General features: G+C 37.4%; 1 protein-coding gene across 1 annotated transcript; it reads right to left on the bottom strand.

Moving 5' to 3' along the window:
- Nucleotides 1-976: 976 nt before the first annotated feature.
- On the bottom strand, nt 977-13008 carry LOC306852249 (testis-expressed protein 2-like; the record flags this gene model as incomplete). Its single annotated transcript, XM_079388960.1, has 11 exons — nt 977-1141; nt 1377-1497; nt 2606-2818; nt 3599-3733; nt 4315-4447; nt 5714-5813; nt 5993-6133; nt 7513-7739; nt 10143-10431; nt 10603-10803; nt 11713-13008. The coding sequence occupies 11 exons, from the start codon at nt 13006-13008 to the stop codon at nt 977-979; spliced, it is 3021 nt and encodes a 1006-aa protein (XP_079245086.1).
- Between the last annotated feature and the right edge of the window lie 1523 nt (nt 13009-14531).

The raw sequence follows: 14531 nt of genomic DNA, 5'->3' as shown, positions 1-14531 counted from the left end.
GGTAAGTACACAAAGTGTAACCGTTACTAAGGCTGTGGTAGCTTTTAGCAGTCCTCCTTCTCATGAACGAGACCAGACATCGAGTGATCGCTGTGATTGTGGTGGCAGAGCCTGGCAGATCTGTGACAATTAAATGTGTCTTTCCACTTTTATAATCATCTTAAAGTTCCACAGACGAAAGAAAATCATGATTAAATGATGCCAAAAAGTTTTTCAACTATCCCTTTAAGGGCAGCACAACACACAATTTTACAGATTTACTGAGAAAAGAGAAAAGCATGATGATAAACAAAATAGTGAAGATTTTCTTTGCACATTCTTTCTACAGCTTTAATAGGTTAATAAAGTGAGACATTGATGCTAATGCATAAATATTAAAAAGAATAACAATTTCTGTAACATTCAAATGCCTGTTTAAGTTCAGATATTACAATCTTGAAGTGACACTTGACAAGAAAATGTGAAATCGTACAAAAACTGTCTTTGATATTATATAATAATTTATGATGTAAAAAGCAAACACTTCTGAAACATGTATGTAAGACTTTTTCAAAAAAAGAGTTGTATTTCATTCTAAATATTAATTTTTAAATAAATTCATTATTATTTGATATTTATTGATTATTACTAATGCTTATTTGGCTAAATTCAGCAAATAATCAGTTGTCCTCAGGGCATAAACACAATAAAGTAATAAAATGGTTTATTCACACTTTAAGCCACTGGTATGATAAGAATAACTGACTTGGATTTCCAGGATGATAGGAATTTTACCAACTATGCCTAGTAATGACTGTGTAAGGAGATGTCTGATACATTTAGAGAGAATATGTGTGAGAGCTACTGACATTTTGCTCTGTGCTGTGATGTTTAAATGAAGCTGAATGAATGAAGCTTACACTACTAGAAGTTTGTTGAAGTTAAATGAGCCAGTTCTGTTACTGGTGTATTGCCATGTCTGTACCACAAGGAGGCACTACTGTAGTTCTGCAGAATGTTCCAGATCACACCTGTCAGTGGAGGCCATAGAAGAATGCTGGGAGAGCTTTGCAGGGTATTGTGGGAAAGCTGGCGGGTTGTCCATCCCAGAGTGCATAAGCGGCAGGTAAATGTCATCCATGTTGGGCAAAACAAAAACTTTCTGGAAAAATAATTGGACAAGATTCGTTGTAGATCTGACAATCTGCTAATGTCGCTTATTCTAAATTCTGATGTTTTTTCATGTAAAACTCTTGATAACATTATAAGTGGACCTCAGAGAACAGTGCAAAATAATAAATAAAGGCAGTTTGTGAAATTAAATTAGCTGCCATATGCTTAACATGTTCACCAATTTATAGTGAAGCTCCAGACATCATAATATCATCAAAACAAACCTGAAACTCATCCTGCAGCTTTTTTTCAATCCATTCAGTTACATGACAGAAAGTCACTTCTCGCTCTCCCAGCTTGGGTCTGACTCTTAGATCAAGCTTCGGAGGTCCGCAGAAACTGTACCTGTGAGAGAACCAACAAAACACTTATAAATCTGGGGCATGTATCCAAAGACATGTCTGCAAACCTGAATGCACATAATAATTTATAGGCAATTTGTGGGCCGCTTTCCCACTCTTAAAGTGCACTTATTTTGATTTGTTGACAAACAAACTATAAAAGCACATGTAAAATATTTGTTTAGAATTTTATCTGTTTTGTGTTATTCAATATTACATTAAAGTTAATATATTTTAAATGCACAAAATTGCTTCATCAGTAAACTTTATCACTGCAAATGTGTAATTACAAATGTATCTAAATAAATAATATACAAGTTTCAAAAGAATGGTGATTAAAGTATGTTTTAGTTTGCCATAGATTCTTGTCAGTACATTGGGCAGTACACTTTCAAAGACAACAGAAGTAATTATTAAAATTACATAAAAAGATGTACTAAAGTCTTACTTAATAAGAACGGACTCAAAAGTGAATTGCATTTAATATACATTTAAACTATAATATCCGGTTTGCACTTAAGGATATTCTTTTAAAGTATACTATTTCCATAATAAATAGTATTTTGGTAACACTTTATTTTAAGAACCAATTTTCACTATTAACTAGTTGCTTATTATGCTTATTATTTGGCTGTTTATTAGTACTTAAATAGATATTAATGCCTTATTCTGCATGACCATGTTTTAGATCCCTTTAACCTAAACATAACACCTTGCTAACTATTAATAAGCAGCAAGTTAGGAGTTTATTGAGGGAAAACTCTTGGTTAATAGTGAATATATGTTCCCTAATCTAAAGTGTTAACAGTATTTTTATTATTTTACTATTAAATACTTATTTTTGCTCCACAATTCTGCTTCTCATAACTGCACCTGAAACATCAAATATCTTCTGTCTGGCTGCGACTGTGTTACACTTGTCTGTAATCCATAAAGCTCAAACTGAAATTTAATTACAACAAAGTAAAACCTTCAAGAGTGAATGACACCAAACTTTAAGAAGCATGATTGCTCTAGATAATCTCTGCAGACGCTGTGTAAATTTAGGCAACGCTTCAGTCCCTAATGCAACATTAACAGTGTGTGTTCAGCTGAGTGAGAATGGCTCATACCATATTCTGTCGGTGGGGGGAGGAGGAATGTTGACAGCAAGTGTTCCAGAGAGCTCTTGAACTTCCACTGCAAGCAGCAGAGGGGTGTTGGACATTTCTTCAATCTTTTTTTTAATGTACTCATTTTCTGTGGCCTTCTGGAAATACTTCGACTTGGCAATCTTGTCGACAAATCTCAAAATCCGCCTACTAGTGCTGCCTCCAGCTGCAGCCCTGTAGGAAGCAAAGTAAATTTTTCATCAGGTGGCCTTGATTTATTTTAAGCTTTGTCAAAGAACTCAAAGAGATGATGTTTCATAGGCATAATTCACCAAAAAAATCATGTCACTCCAAACCTGTATTATTTCTTGACTGGAAAACCAAGCAAGGTATTCAACAAAATCCCCAAGCTGCTCTTTTCCATACATTGAAAGTATGGATGTGTTTTTGCTTGGATATCTTTTTTAATATTTAACATTTAATAGTGAATGTGTGCTATGCATACTGCATTAGACTAACCAGGACTTGTCACAACTTGTTGTTTTGATTGCTTCTATTACCCTCATTTGTAAGCTGTTTTGGAAAACTGTAAATGTAATGTTCCTGGGGGCGTATTTGTCATGAAACAGGTGCATGGACTTTCATTCGCTCGCCACCAGAGTTCACTCTTCCTTCAAATCGACTCTCACACCACACAGACTGTCATATATTACCCTGGACTGCATTTCCCATCATTCATTGCACTAAGTACACACAGCTGTCTCAATCGCATGCTCACACCTGAGAATTATCACACACCCTACTTAAACCATGGACTTCCTGAACCACCTCTTTTAAGGACATAATAGATCGCCTCATGAGTAGTGTCAGCACATACATCTTGATGTTTAATTTACAAGAACAGCATTTCTGACATACTATCCAAATTATAAAGAGTTTCAACTCCCAAACTTTGAGATCTCAGAGAATAATAGTTTACTGAATAATATGAATGGTTCATTCGATAATAATTACCCCTCAACACCAGGTACAGCCTTTTCAGTCAGACTTTCTTGCGTGTCAGCAGATGAAGCTTCCTCCTCATCAGAGGATCCTGCACTTGAGGATTCCTCATCACTGTCAGCCAGCATGGAGAGCCTGGACCTGCTACTGCAGAACACATCCGGACAGGACCTCACCATAATGAGATATCATAATCATACACCCACAAACAGCACTAGGATGGAGTCTAAGGAACAACAATGCAGCACACAGTGGGCTCCAAAATCAATGAAAATGTTTTGATTTTAAAATTGCTTTTCTGAATAAATGCAAATTCAAAAAAAAAAAAGCATAAGATGCTAGAGTATAAAATGAATACACTGCTGTTCAAAAGTTTTGGATATTATTTTTTTTTTCACTCTTGTTCACGAAAGCTGTATTTATTTGACCAAAATACAGTAAAAACATTAACAATGTGTAATAGTTAAATAACTGTTTTCTATTTAAAATGTAGTTTAATCCTGTGATGGCATATCTCAATTTTCAGCAACAATAACTTGGTCACATGATGGTGATTTGGTGCTCAAAAAATATTTCTTATTATTATCAATGTTTTATCAGTATCTTTCACAAAACTGACTTTTGTATGGCAGTATAGGTTACATAATAGAGTTTGCAGAGTCTATGCTGTGTTGAGATATGATGACAGTTTTTTCTCAGAAAATTAATTTTATTTTCCAAAAACTCACAACACATTAATGGTTTCCAACTCTGTCTCTGCCTCGGGGACTCCCTCCTTCCCAAGTTTGGAGAGGTTGATTTTGGTCTCTAGAGTCATCTGTAGTGCTCCTGTGTACTCCACCTCCAAATGCAACCAAAGGCCTGACACACAAAGACAACGCAAGTTTCTATTTTTCTGTAATGTAACAATAGCATAGTTACCTGTTGTTGTTCCAACTGTTGTAATAAAAACTTTTACATTCAGTAATAACTGTTTATTTAAAGAAAATTATAATTTCTTGTGATAACTATAGATATAAGGTATATATATGTGACCCTGGACCATAAAATCAGTCTTAAGTCGCTGGGGTATATTTGTAGCAATAGCCAAAAATACATTGTATGGGTCAAAATTATAAATTTTTCTTTTATGCCAAAAATCATTAGGATATTAAGTAAAGATCATGTTCCATGAGGATATTTTTATAAATTTCTTACCGTAAATATATCAGAACTTCATTTTTGATTAGTAATATGCATTGCTAAGAACTTAATTTGGAAAATTTTAAAGGCGATTTTCTCAATATTTAGATTTTTTTGCACCCTCAGATTCCAGATTTTCAAATAGTTGTATCTCAGCTGAATATTGTCCAACCCTAACATACATAACCATACATCAATGTAAAGCTTATTTATTCAGCTTTCAGATGATTTTGAAAAATTTACCCTTAAGACTCGTTTTGTGATCAGAGAGAAAAAGACTCATGCTGTGCCCCACACAATAATAACTTTACTCCTCATGGGGATAATACATCCCGCATATGCTTCGCAGTGAGCATTTGACCATACAGACGAGTGCGTAAACAGACACGTGCACATGCTCGCAGACATGCTCGCAGACATGCTGCTATTCGCTGAGGAGAATGATGTAATGTTATGTGCTTCTTTGATCCCTGATATTACAGGGGAAGTCGTGGCCTAATGGTTAGAGAGTCGGACTCGTAATCCAAAGGTAGTGGGTTCGAGTCTCGGGCCGGCAGGGATTGTAGGTGGGGGGAGTGAATGTCCAGCGCTCTCTCCACCCTCAATACCACGACTGAGGTGCCCTTGAGCAAGGCACCGAACCCCCAACTGCTCCCCGGGCGCCGCAGCATAAATGGCTGCCCACTGCTCCGGGTGTGTGTTCACGGTGTGTGTGTGTTCACTGCTGTGTGTGTGCACGATGGATAGGTTAAATGCAGAGCACGAATTCCGAGTATGGGTCACCATACTTGGCAGTATGTCACTTCACTCACTTCACTTATATTACAGAGGGATAATAACATTTCATCTACTGCTCAGTGCAGGAACATAATAACATATATGCTCAAACAGTCCTGATGGATGAATTACCTAATCGGCTCTTTTATAAGAGATATAATTTTATACCTCTGCTGTTGACCTGTGGCAGAGATGTGCCTGTTATCTGGGGCATGCTGGAGCCCATGGCCAGTTCGGTGAGGGTCAATTCATCCATGAAGTAAGGCAACTGTGGAAAAAATGGTAAACTCACACAGAAGCACACGCACACAGGGTAGAAACATTAATATCACAAGCTATTTAGTCCACTTTTTCGAAACCATGCTTGAGGAAGATTTAAAAACAGAGCATTACCTCCTCACATTTTATCCAGTTAAAGAACATCCAGTAATTCCTGTGTTCACTTACCCGAATTTTGCTCAGCTTTCGCTGAATCTTCTGTTGGACTTTATCAGTCCAGTACTTCTCATGGAGAAAGTCCCAAAAGATCCGACCAATAAGTGCATTCAACCAGTCAGGTTTTGTTTCATCCTCATGGCAACAAAAGGTCTGCTCCAAAAGGAGTAATGGAAGAAAAAACATTGGAGTAATATATTGAATATACACTGTGCCACTTTTCAAATAAACTGTCCTCTAAGCAAGGAGAAATTAGATATGAGAGGTAAAATATTACTATATTTCTATTAACTGAACTGAATTGCACCATTTAAAGGTTAAACTGTGTCATGTCAAGAGGTATATTATTGGAGAACGTGACATATTTGCATTAAATTATTGTAAATTATTTTATTTTTGATGAAATCCAAGAGCTTTCTGACCTTGACAGCAATGCAACTGACACATTCAAGGCCCAGAATGGTAATAAGGACATTATTAAAGTAGTCCATGTGAAATCAGTAGGAATGTGACGAGATCTCATGGCACGAGATCTCGCGAGATCACATGTGTAAAATATAACGTGAAAATATCCTCGCAAAACATTTTGCAGTGTTTACATTAGAGCTGCACCATTAATCATTAAAAATTTTTGATCTTGCTTCAAACTTGCTGAATGACAACGATTCAGCTATGTCTATTACCACTGTTTAACATCGCGAGTGTCAGTGGAGTGTAAGAAGCTCGTTTTTTGCTGCCCATGTTAATGAATCAGAGGGTTGGAAATCAGTGGTTCAACCTTAATTTTACAAAGCTACGGGAATACTCTTTGTGCGCAAAGAAAACAAAAATAACAACTATATTCAACAATTTCTTCTTTGTGTCAGTTTTCGCCATGCTTTCATGAGAGTACCACAACACATGCGTGTGATGCTACTGACGCAGGAGACGGGTAAGTAATTAATGACAGAATTTTCATTTTTGGGTGAATTATCCCTTTAAATTTTTGCAACATCAATGAAAAATAATCAGATTTATTAATCACATTCCTAACTTTGATGTTTGATGTTAAACATCAATGTTTAACATAAATGTTTTAATTACATTATGAAAATGTGCCACAAAATAAAGTTTTGGAATGGGGTTAATAAATTTGCTTATTTCTCTACTATCCAGGAAAAGCTTAATGTTTTAGAAAATTGAAAAGCAGTAAAATATTTATCAAAAAGTATTTCCTGCATTTGGAGGCTAAGCCCTCTGTCATTTTTAGCCGCTGTCTCTAAGGATCTGACATACTTATCACACCCCAGAGGAAAAAGCAGCATTTAATAATTCATGGCTGATCTTAAGCCAAATATTTTACCTAGTTTTACACATTAGCAATTCACCAACATGTAAAGTCACCCTTGATAAATGCGCTTTGACATACCTGCCATGTAGAAGATTTATTCTGGCATTTTTAGCATTAAAAAACACTTTCATCTGCATATGACAGGCCTTTTTACATGGCCATGTGACAAGAATGACACAAAGCCTCTTTGTTTGAAGCTCACCTGCTCTTTTTCAGTAGGACTGCCCTGGGTGCTGCTTTGGCAGTGGCTTTGCAGAGGACTGGCATGTGCTGAGAAGATGAGACTGGTCATGTAAGAAGTATAGTCCGGTAAAATGTTCTCTTTTACTCTGCCAACCAGATCACTATGGAACACATCTTCACTGCTGTCCTTGACTGCGCTTTCACCACTTTGTGATACACCCAAAGGGTTCTCCTCATGCAATTTATCTACAGAGCAAAAGAAAATTCAGAAATAATGTTATTATAAGTTAATGTTAGCAACACATTCATCAAATGCTCTTTTCATAGCTGAGACACCTTTTTTTCTTTATCCTTACAAGACTGTACAAAGCGGCGTGGCTTGTGTATCAATACACTTATTGGTATTATTGGTATATTAAATGGATAGTTCACCCAAAAATGAAAATTATGTCATTAATTACTCACCCTCATGTCATTCCAAACCTGTAAGACCTTCAGTCATCTTCAGAATACAAATTAAGATATTTTTGATGCAATCTGAGAGCTCTCTGACCCTCCCAATCAAGGCTCAGAAATGCAGCACGGAGATCGTTAAAATAATGGTTCAACTGTAATGTTATAAAGCTATATACTAGAATACTTTTGTGTGTGCAAAGAAAACAAAAATAATGACTTAATTCAACAATTCGTCTCCTCCGAGTCACCCTATAGCGCCATTTTGGAGAGTATCACATATGCAAACAACGTATGCTGTTGGGTGTCAGCAGCACCGTATGCAGATATGCTGTTTACGTTGTTTAATCTTTGATCTGAACCTAATCAACATATCCGTGTACATACGTTGTATACATTGCATAACAATCTCCTTTTTCTGCTACGTTTCTGAGCCTCGATCGTGTAAGAATCCTTGCTGTCTATGGGAGGGTCAGAGAGCTCTCGGAATGCATCAAAAATATCTTAATTTGTGTTCCGAAGATGAACGAAGCTCTTACAGGTTTGGAACGACATAAGGGTGAGTAATTAATGACAGAATTTTCATTTTTGGGTGAACTATCCTTTAAATAAATAATTGGTATATTAAGTATTATTAATATAAAATAATATTATAAACTGTATTAAATAATATCAAATTAACATGTTAAATATTTGGCATATATTATAGATGACATATATTCATTCTTGATTTTGACTACTACAAAATTAATGTTGTGATGCATAAATTATCATAAAAGCCTGATATTTCAAATATGATACATTAAAAAGCACATATGCAAAAACATTTTTGACACATTCTGTTAAATTGTGTTTGACACAGTTTATGTATGCTCAATTCACTTAAGTCCTTAAGCATTACTTAAAGTGAGTTCACCCAAAAATTACAGTTCTGTCATTAATGACTTATTAATTTAGAGATTTCTGGCCAACAACTCACACGTTCAAGGCCCAGAAAGGCAGTAAGGACATCATTAAAATAGTCCATGTGACATCAGTAGTTCAACTGTAATGTTATGAAACTACGAGAATACATTTTGTGTGCAAATAAAAAAAATTATGACTTTATTTAGCAATTTCTTCTCTTCTGTGTCAGTCTTCAACGCTCTTTCATGACAGTACCACAATGCATGCATGTGCATTCCTCTGTTTTGTAAACAAGGTGCAGCGCATCCGGGTTATACATCAGAAAGCCGGCTCCTGCGTCAGCAGCACCACACACATGCGTCATGGTACTCTAGTGAATACACGAGAAGACTGACAACGAAGAGAAGAAACTGTTGAATAAAGTCATTATTTTTGTTTTCTTTGCGCACAAAAATTATTCTCGTAGCTTTGTTTGAACCACTGATGTCACATGGACTATTTTAACGATGTCCTTACTACGTTTCTGGTAGAGATGATTACGGTAGTTCTTGAACGATTCGTTCATTTTGAACAAATATTTAATGTGACATGGGACGAACGATTCGTCTCGGGGAGTGATTCGTTCAGTCACGCATGTGCAACATCCTATAGGTTCTGTACTCGAATTAGTTCACCTGTTTCGAGTCTTCGGGTTTTCGAGTCGTTCGTTCATCACGTGAACTCAAAAAGTGAACCAATCAATTCTCTTTCTGGCTCAGACTGCACAGGTTAAGTTTATGGGGCTGTCATGTGATGAACGAATGACTCAAACTTGTCAGATAAGTGGTGAGGTAAGCTAATAATATACCAAAGATCCAGGTAAACAATGAATTCATCTTTTCTGTTTCTTATAGCATTATAGTTTTGTCTTGTTTGTAGTGTGATTAATGTTTGCATAAGTAGTAGATGTGTTAGGGAAGTACCACGTAACATTTTAATTATATTTTGCTAAAATGAACGAAATGACATGAAATAAGATTAGTTTATTTTGCTGAATGAGACTCAAAGGTCCGAGTCGGTAAAATGATCCAAACTTCCCATCACTAGTTTCCGGGCCTTGAATGTGTGAGTTGTGTTGCTGTCTATGGAGGGTCAGAAAGCTATTGGATTTCATCAAAAATATCTTAATTTGTGTTCTGAAGATGAATGACGGTCTTACGGGTTTGGAACGACACAAGGGTGAGTAATTAATGACAGAATTTTCATTTTTGGGTGAACTTTCCTTTTAAGTTCAACTAATTTCAACTTTACCACCAGATATAGATTCAAAATGGTCTTCTTCATTGTGAATGGATGCGGAAAACAGTCGATGGAACCATTCCTCTTTCTCCCATCCTGTTCGTCCAAAGAGGAATAGTGTGACAGGTTGGGAAACATTCGTCGTAGGGTCAGGGTGTTTCTCTACTTTCTGAGCCTCCCCCTGACCTTCTCCCATCTCGTCTTCCTCCACAGGTCTTTCTTCTTCAGCCAAACTTATGCAGATCGGATATTTCCTGTTCCACACTCTCTTGTGTGCCAAAGCCAGTGGCAGAAGAAATACCTGTTACCAAGGCAACGACTTCATTATAATTACGTGACATCTATGCAACATTCTGCAACATTAAAATTCGAGACATTTGGGTTCAGAGACCATAAGTACAACTGCGTAACACTACCACTGAAGGGCAATGCACTTCTTTCTACTAAGGTGTTAAATCAGTGGTACACTAACCTTGCTGCCAGTGAGTCGAAATATCCGTGAGTAGGTGAAATGCTTTTCGTAACAGGGCTCGTCAAAAGTAGCCCAGCGAGGAATGTTGTTACGTGGGTAGTCAAGCCGCAAACAGGGTCCGTCCAATGTGACATACACAGTGTGCATGAGGGATGGATGGTAGGTCTCTGGTTCATATGAGTACATTTCATTCATCCAGCCCTAGAATGCAAAAACATTTCACTTCAACTCAACTGTAAGCTCTGATTTCTCACCACAAAGTTTTAGGACAGAGACAGACAAACTAAAGAAGTGGGGCATCGGGATAAGCTCTGTAGCTGTCTGTGACAAGCAGTGGGTGTGTGTTATTCTGCATCAGACACTGAATAGCAGAATTAATCACAGAAGTGAGTGGTAAAGAGGGTTTTGCCCAGTCTTTGGAGAAAAGCAAGTTTAAGGCTTACTTTAGACACTGTCACATTCACTGCAGTGTGTTAAAAAAAAAAACTGATTCCCGAAGGACATGACCTTTGACACACTGAAGTGCAGGTTTTGGTTTAATAGCAGTTACTTGCAGTGCTGTTCTATTGCTTTTCTTAGCATTTAAGCCTGTAATGGAAACCCAATTACATCTCTTCTGCACCCTGGTGGACAATCCATGCTCTTTAGGAAGTAGAATAAATTGGATGCATCCAAGATTGCATACTCTCATAAATAGGTACTTGTTTTGAATAAGTAATCACTTTACTATCACTAAAAAGTAAGTTATATTTAGTTATAATGTGTTTAGTATGAATTTAATCTGGATGTACAACATTTGCCATGTTGTCATTATCACGTGATCTACCGGGGTCAGTTTAGTCACTTCACTGCCATTCACAAATCCTCTCCTGTGTCCTCATGGGATAGCAGTGTCCATTGTATGCACACAGAATCACAGTAGGTCATCCAGGTATTTTTGCCTACTCTTTCATGAGCATTGAGAATTCAGACATAGTTCATTTATCATATTCTTTTTCGCCTAGTATATAGTAGGGAAGTATGCAATGCAATACAGTAAATTGCAAGTACAGATTATCACACCAATTCTTTTTTACAAAATATATATATTTTAAAACGCATCAAACTCACCTTGAGAGACGGTACATTGCTCTGTAGGGCTGCAAAGAGAATATTATTATAGGAGGTCCCATGTAGTCTGTGTTGGTGACAGGTGGGCAAGTTATTCATGGAGCCCCATCGGATCAGCACAAGCCCCAAAATTAATCCAAACACTAAACCATGGAACAGGCCAGACCAATACGCTGACAAAGGAAAGATAAAGTAGCAGTATGACAGAAATGCTACATAGGCAAGACCCACTCCTGGCACTGGAGAGGAGCACTGTTCTGTCACATCTTCTGCCAAACCATCTTGATCAGTTCTATTCATATCTGTGCTCTGGGATGCACTGCCATGAGTGCTGGATTTCGTCACAGGCCCAGTGTCTACCTGTCTGCTATGGTGCTCATGGGAAAGCGAGGATTTCTGCAAATACCGTTTGCGATGTCTCACAGGCCAGTTGCACTCCGGTAGAATCTCACTTTCTGCTTTCCTAGCACTTTTAGGAGATTCAGATACAGTCAGTTCAGTGGTCATTTTCCCAATTCCAAAGCCTTTGTAGCTTGGAGAGTCTACTGATCCTGTGCTCCTTTGGTGCTTGGGGCTTCCAACACTATCTTCACGCATGATCTTACTGAACATGCTCAAAGGTTCCTGCATGGCCTCCGAGAGCTTGCGTCGGGTGTCCTCTAGCTCCATTTTGAAGAAGCTGGCTTTGGGCTTTGTGGGGGACAAGTTGACTGGAGATGGAGGGGCGGTGCGGGAGTCACCGTTGCGGCTTTTGTGCTGGGTGAATTGTGACAACAGATGCAAATTGAGCTTGGAATCAGACCTGGATTGAGACACCTCTGGCTCACTGCGAGAAAGCTCGGTGGAAATTGACTTCACGAGGCTGAGGAGTGGTCTGGGCTTTAGAGAAGACTCTTTCACTTCCAGTTCTGTAGATAATGACTTCACTAAGCTGGCCAGGGGCCGGTGAGGTGGCGAGAGGAAGCCAGACCCCGGGGGAAAAGAGTTTCCCAAGGAGCCCGGAGAAGATGGAGAGAAAGGAACGTTGAATGCAGGTGAGCTGAGACCCCATTCCCCCTCTGTCTGAATGTCGACCGAAAATGGTGTTTGGTTTCGGAGGGAGCTGAGTGACTTTTTGCCATCACAGTCCAAGGTGTATATGAGGTCAGTGTCATCAAGATTGTCCCATTCTCCCTCGGTGTCTGTCAGTTGGATTACTATGCCTCTCTGGTCTGTGTCCTGCTTCAGCTGTAAACCTGGCCTCTGGGACCCACTGGCCAATTTGTGAGTTCCTTCATTTCCTGTCATCCCTGCCATGATTTACATGAAGTAAAAATCTTTGAGTCAGCAAAAAAGACAATTAAACTATTTTGCCTCAAGATATATGGACAACACAGTCATTTTGCTTTAACTTCCATCAGCAGTTTTTAGAGCATTACAGAGTATTATAATGATGAGGAAGCTCATTTTGGACAAAAGATTGACTGGATCAGTTTCGTGGTACAACAAAGTAACCTTCTCCCTCAGCAGTGGTTCTTAACAAGGTTTCTGAAAGGAGGCCCTATATATGACGGTTCAAAATAATTTAAATTAATTGTAATAAGATAATAAATCTTAATTAAATGTTTTAAAAACAAACAAAATCATATTTATTTCCCCCCTTCCATAGATTTTTTTTATTTTTTTTATTCAAGAATGTATACAATTCTTGAAATTTCTGGATTCACAAAATGAATCATGTTTAATTCATTTATTTAACAGTCACAGATTTTATTAATAAAAAAGTTTGAAAACACCAGAAAATATCTTAGCCTATGAAGGAGCCTTCAAACATTCCGTTGGGCCTTTGAGTCAAAATCTCTATAGGTAACCCCCCTTGAATAATGTATAGAGTCTATAAATGTTACATAATGCATAAGTAGGATTTGGGAAATCTACCTATTCTGAAATTCTATCAAAAATTGAAGCTCCAATTGTTATATAATGATTTAAGAAAGATTTAAGACAGTTTAAGACATGAACTTTCTGCCTGATAATATCCTCTAAGTATAAGAGGCAAAGTAACAGAGCAAGAACAATTATGCTGAACATTTTCTCTGTTAATGTTATTTCAGCATGTATTTTGGTCCCTAAAGTGCTGAAAATACACTTTGCCCATAAGATTTATTGTTTCTTTCTGTGCTTGATACAAAAAAAACAAAAAACAAAGCCAATGGGGACTTTCAGGATAATGATCATTTTTCTTACTCATTGATCATTAGTTCTACTTAAAAGAGGTTATGCAACACTTAAATCCACAATACACAAACACATTTATAGAATATAATAGAACCGATATTCGTTTTGTTTTGCCCATTAATTGTAATTAGTTTCCCTATAGGCTGCAGCATTCTAAAATACTACTTAGTACATTAAGGGAACCACAGTGAGGGACTAAGCACTATCTTTCTAGGCCAAATAAGGCATTTAAAAGTAAGTTAAAGGCTGCGTTCTGTAGTTATGTAACCCTGTGACACCAATTCTCCAGCAACTGGCAAACTCTCTTTAATCCCTTCTTCATTCAAAATGGACTGATGAAATAATAAACCAACAGACTGTTCAAGGGCACAGCTACACTATGTGGTATGTCAGACCTCTCTCATGCTGTTAGAGAGGTCTGTCCTTCTGAACAATCAACAATGCTGTATAGGCTATAAGTGTATAAAAAATGTGCATAAACCATAATCCGGTGTGGTATAATAAAATATGATTGGGTTTCTCTAAAATTCTGCTTCAAATTTCAGCTATGATTTACAACAAGGTAAAAAAACACTATGTATTGTGAAACATTCACCCCCAAT

The sequence above is a fragment of the Barbus barbus genome (assembly GCF_936440315.1).
Source record: "Barbus barbus genome assembly, chromosome: 32".
Classification (NCBI taxonomy): Eukaryota; Metazoa; Chordata; class Actinopteri; order Cypriniformes; family Cyprinidae; genus Barbus; species Barbus barbus.
The sequence above is the reverse complement of the archived record's forward strand: the minus strand, read 5'-3'. Positions and strand labels throughout refer to the sequence as shown.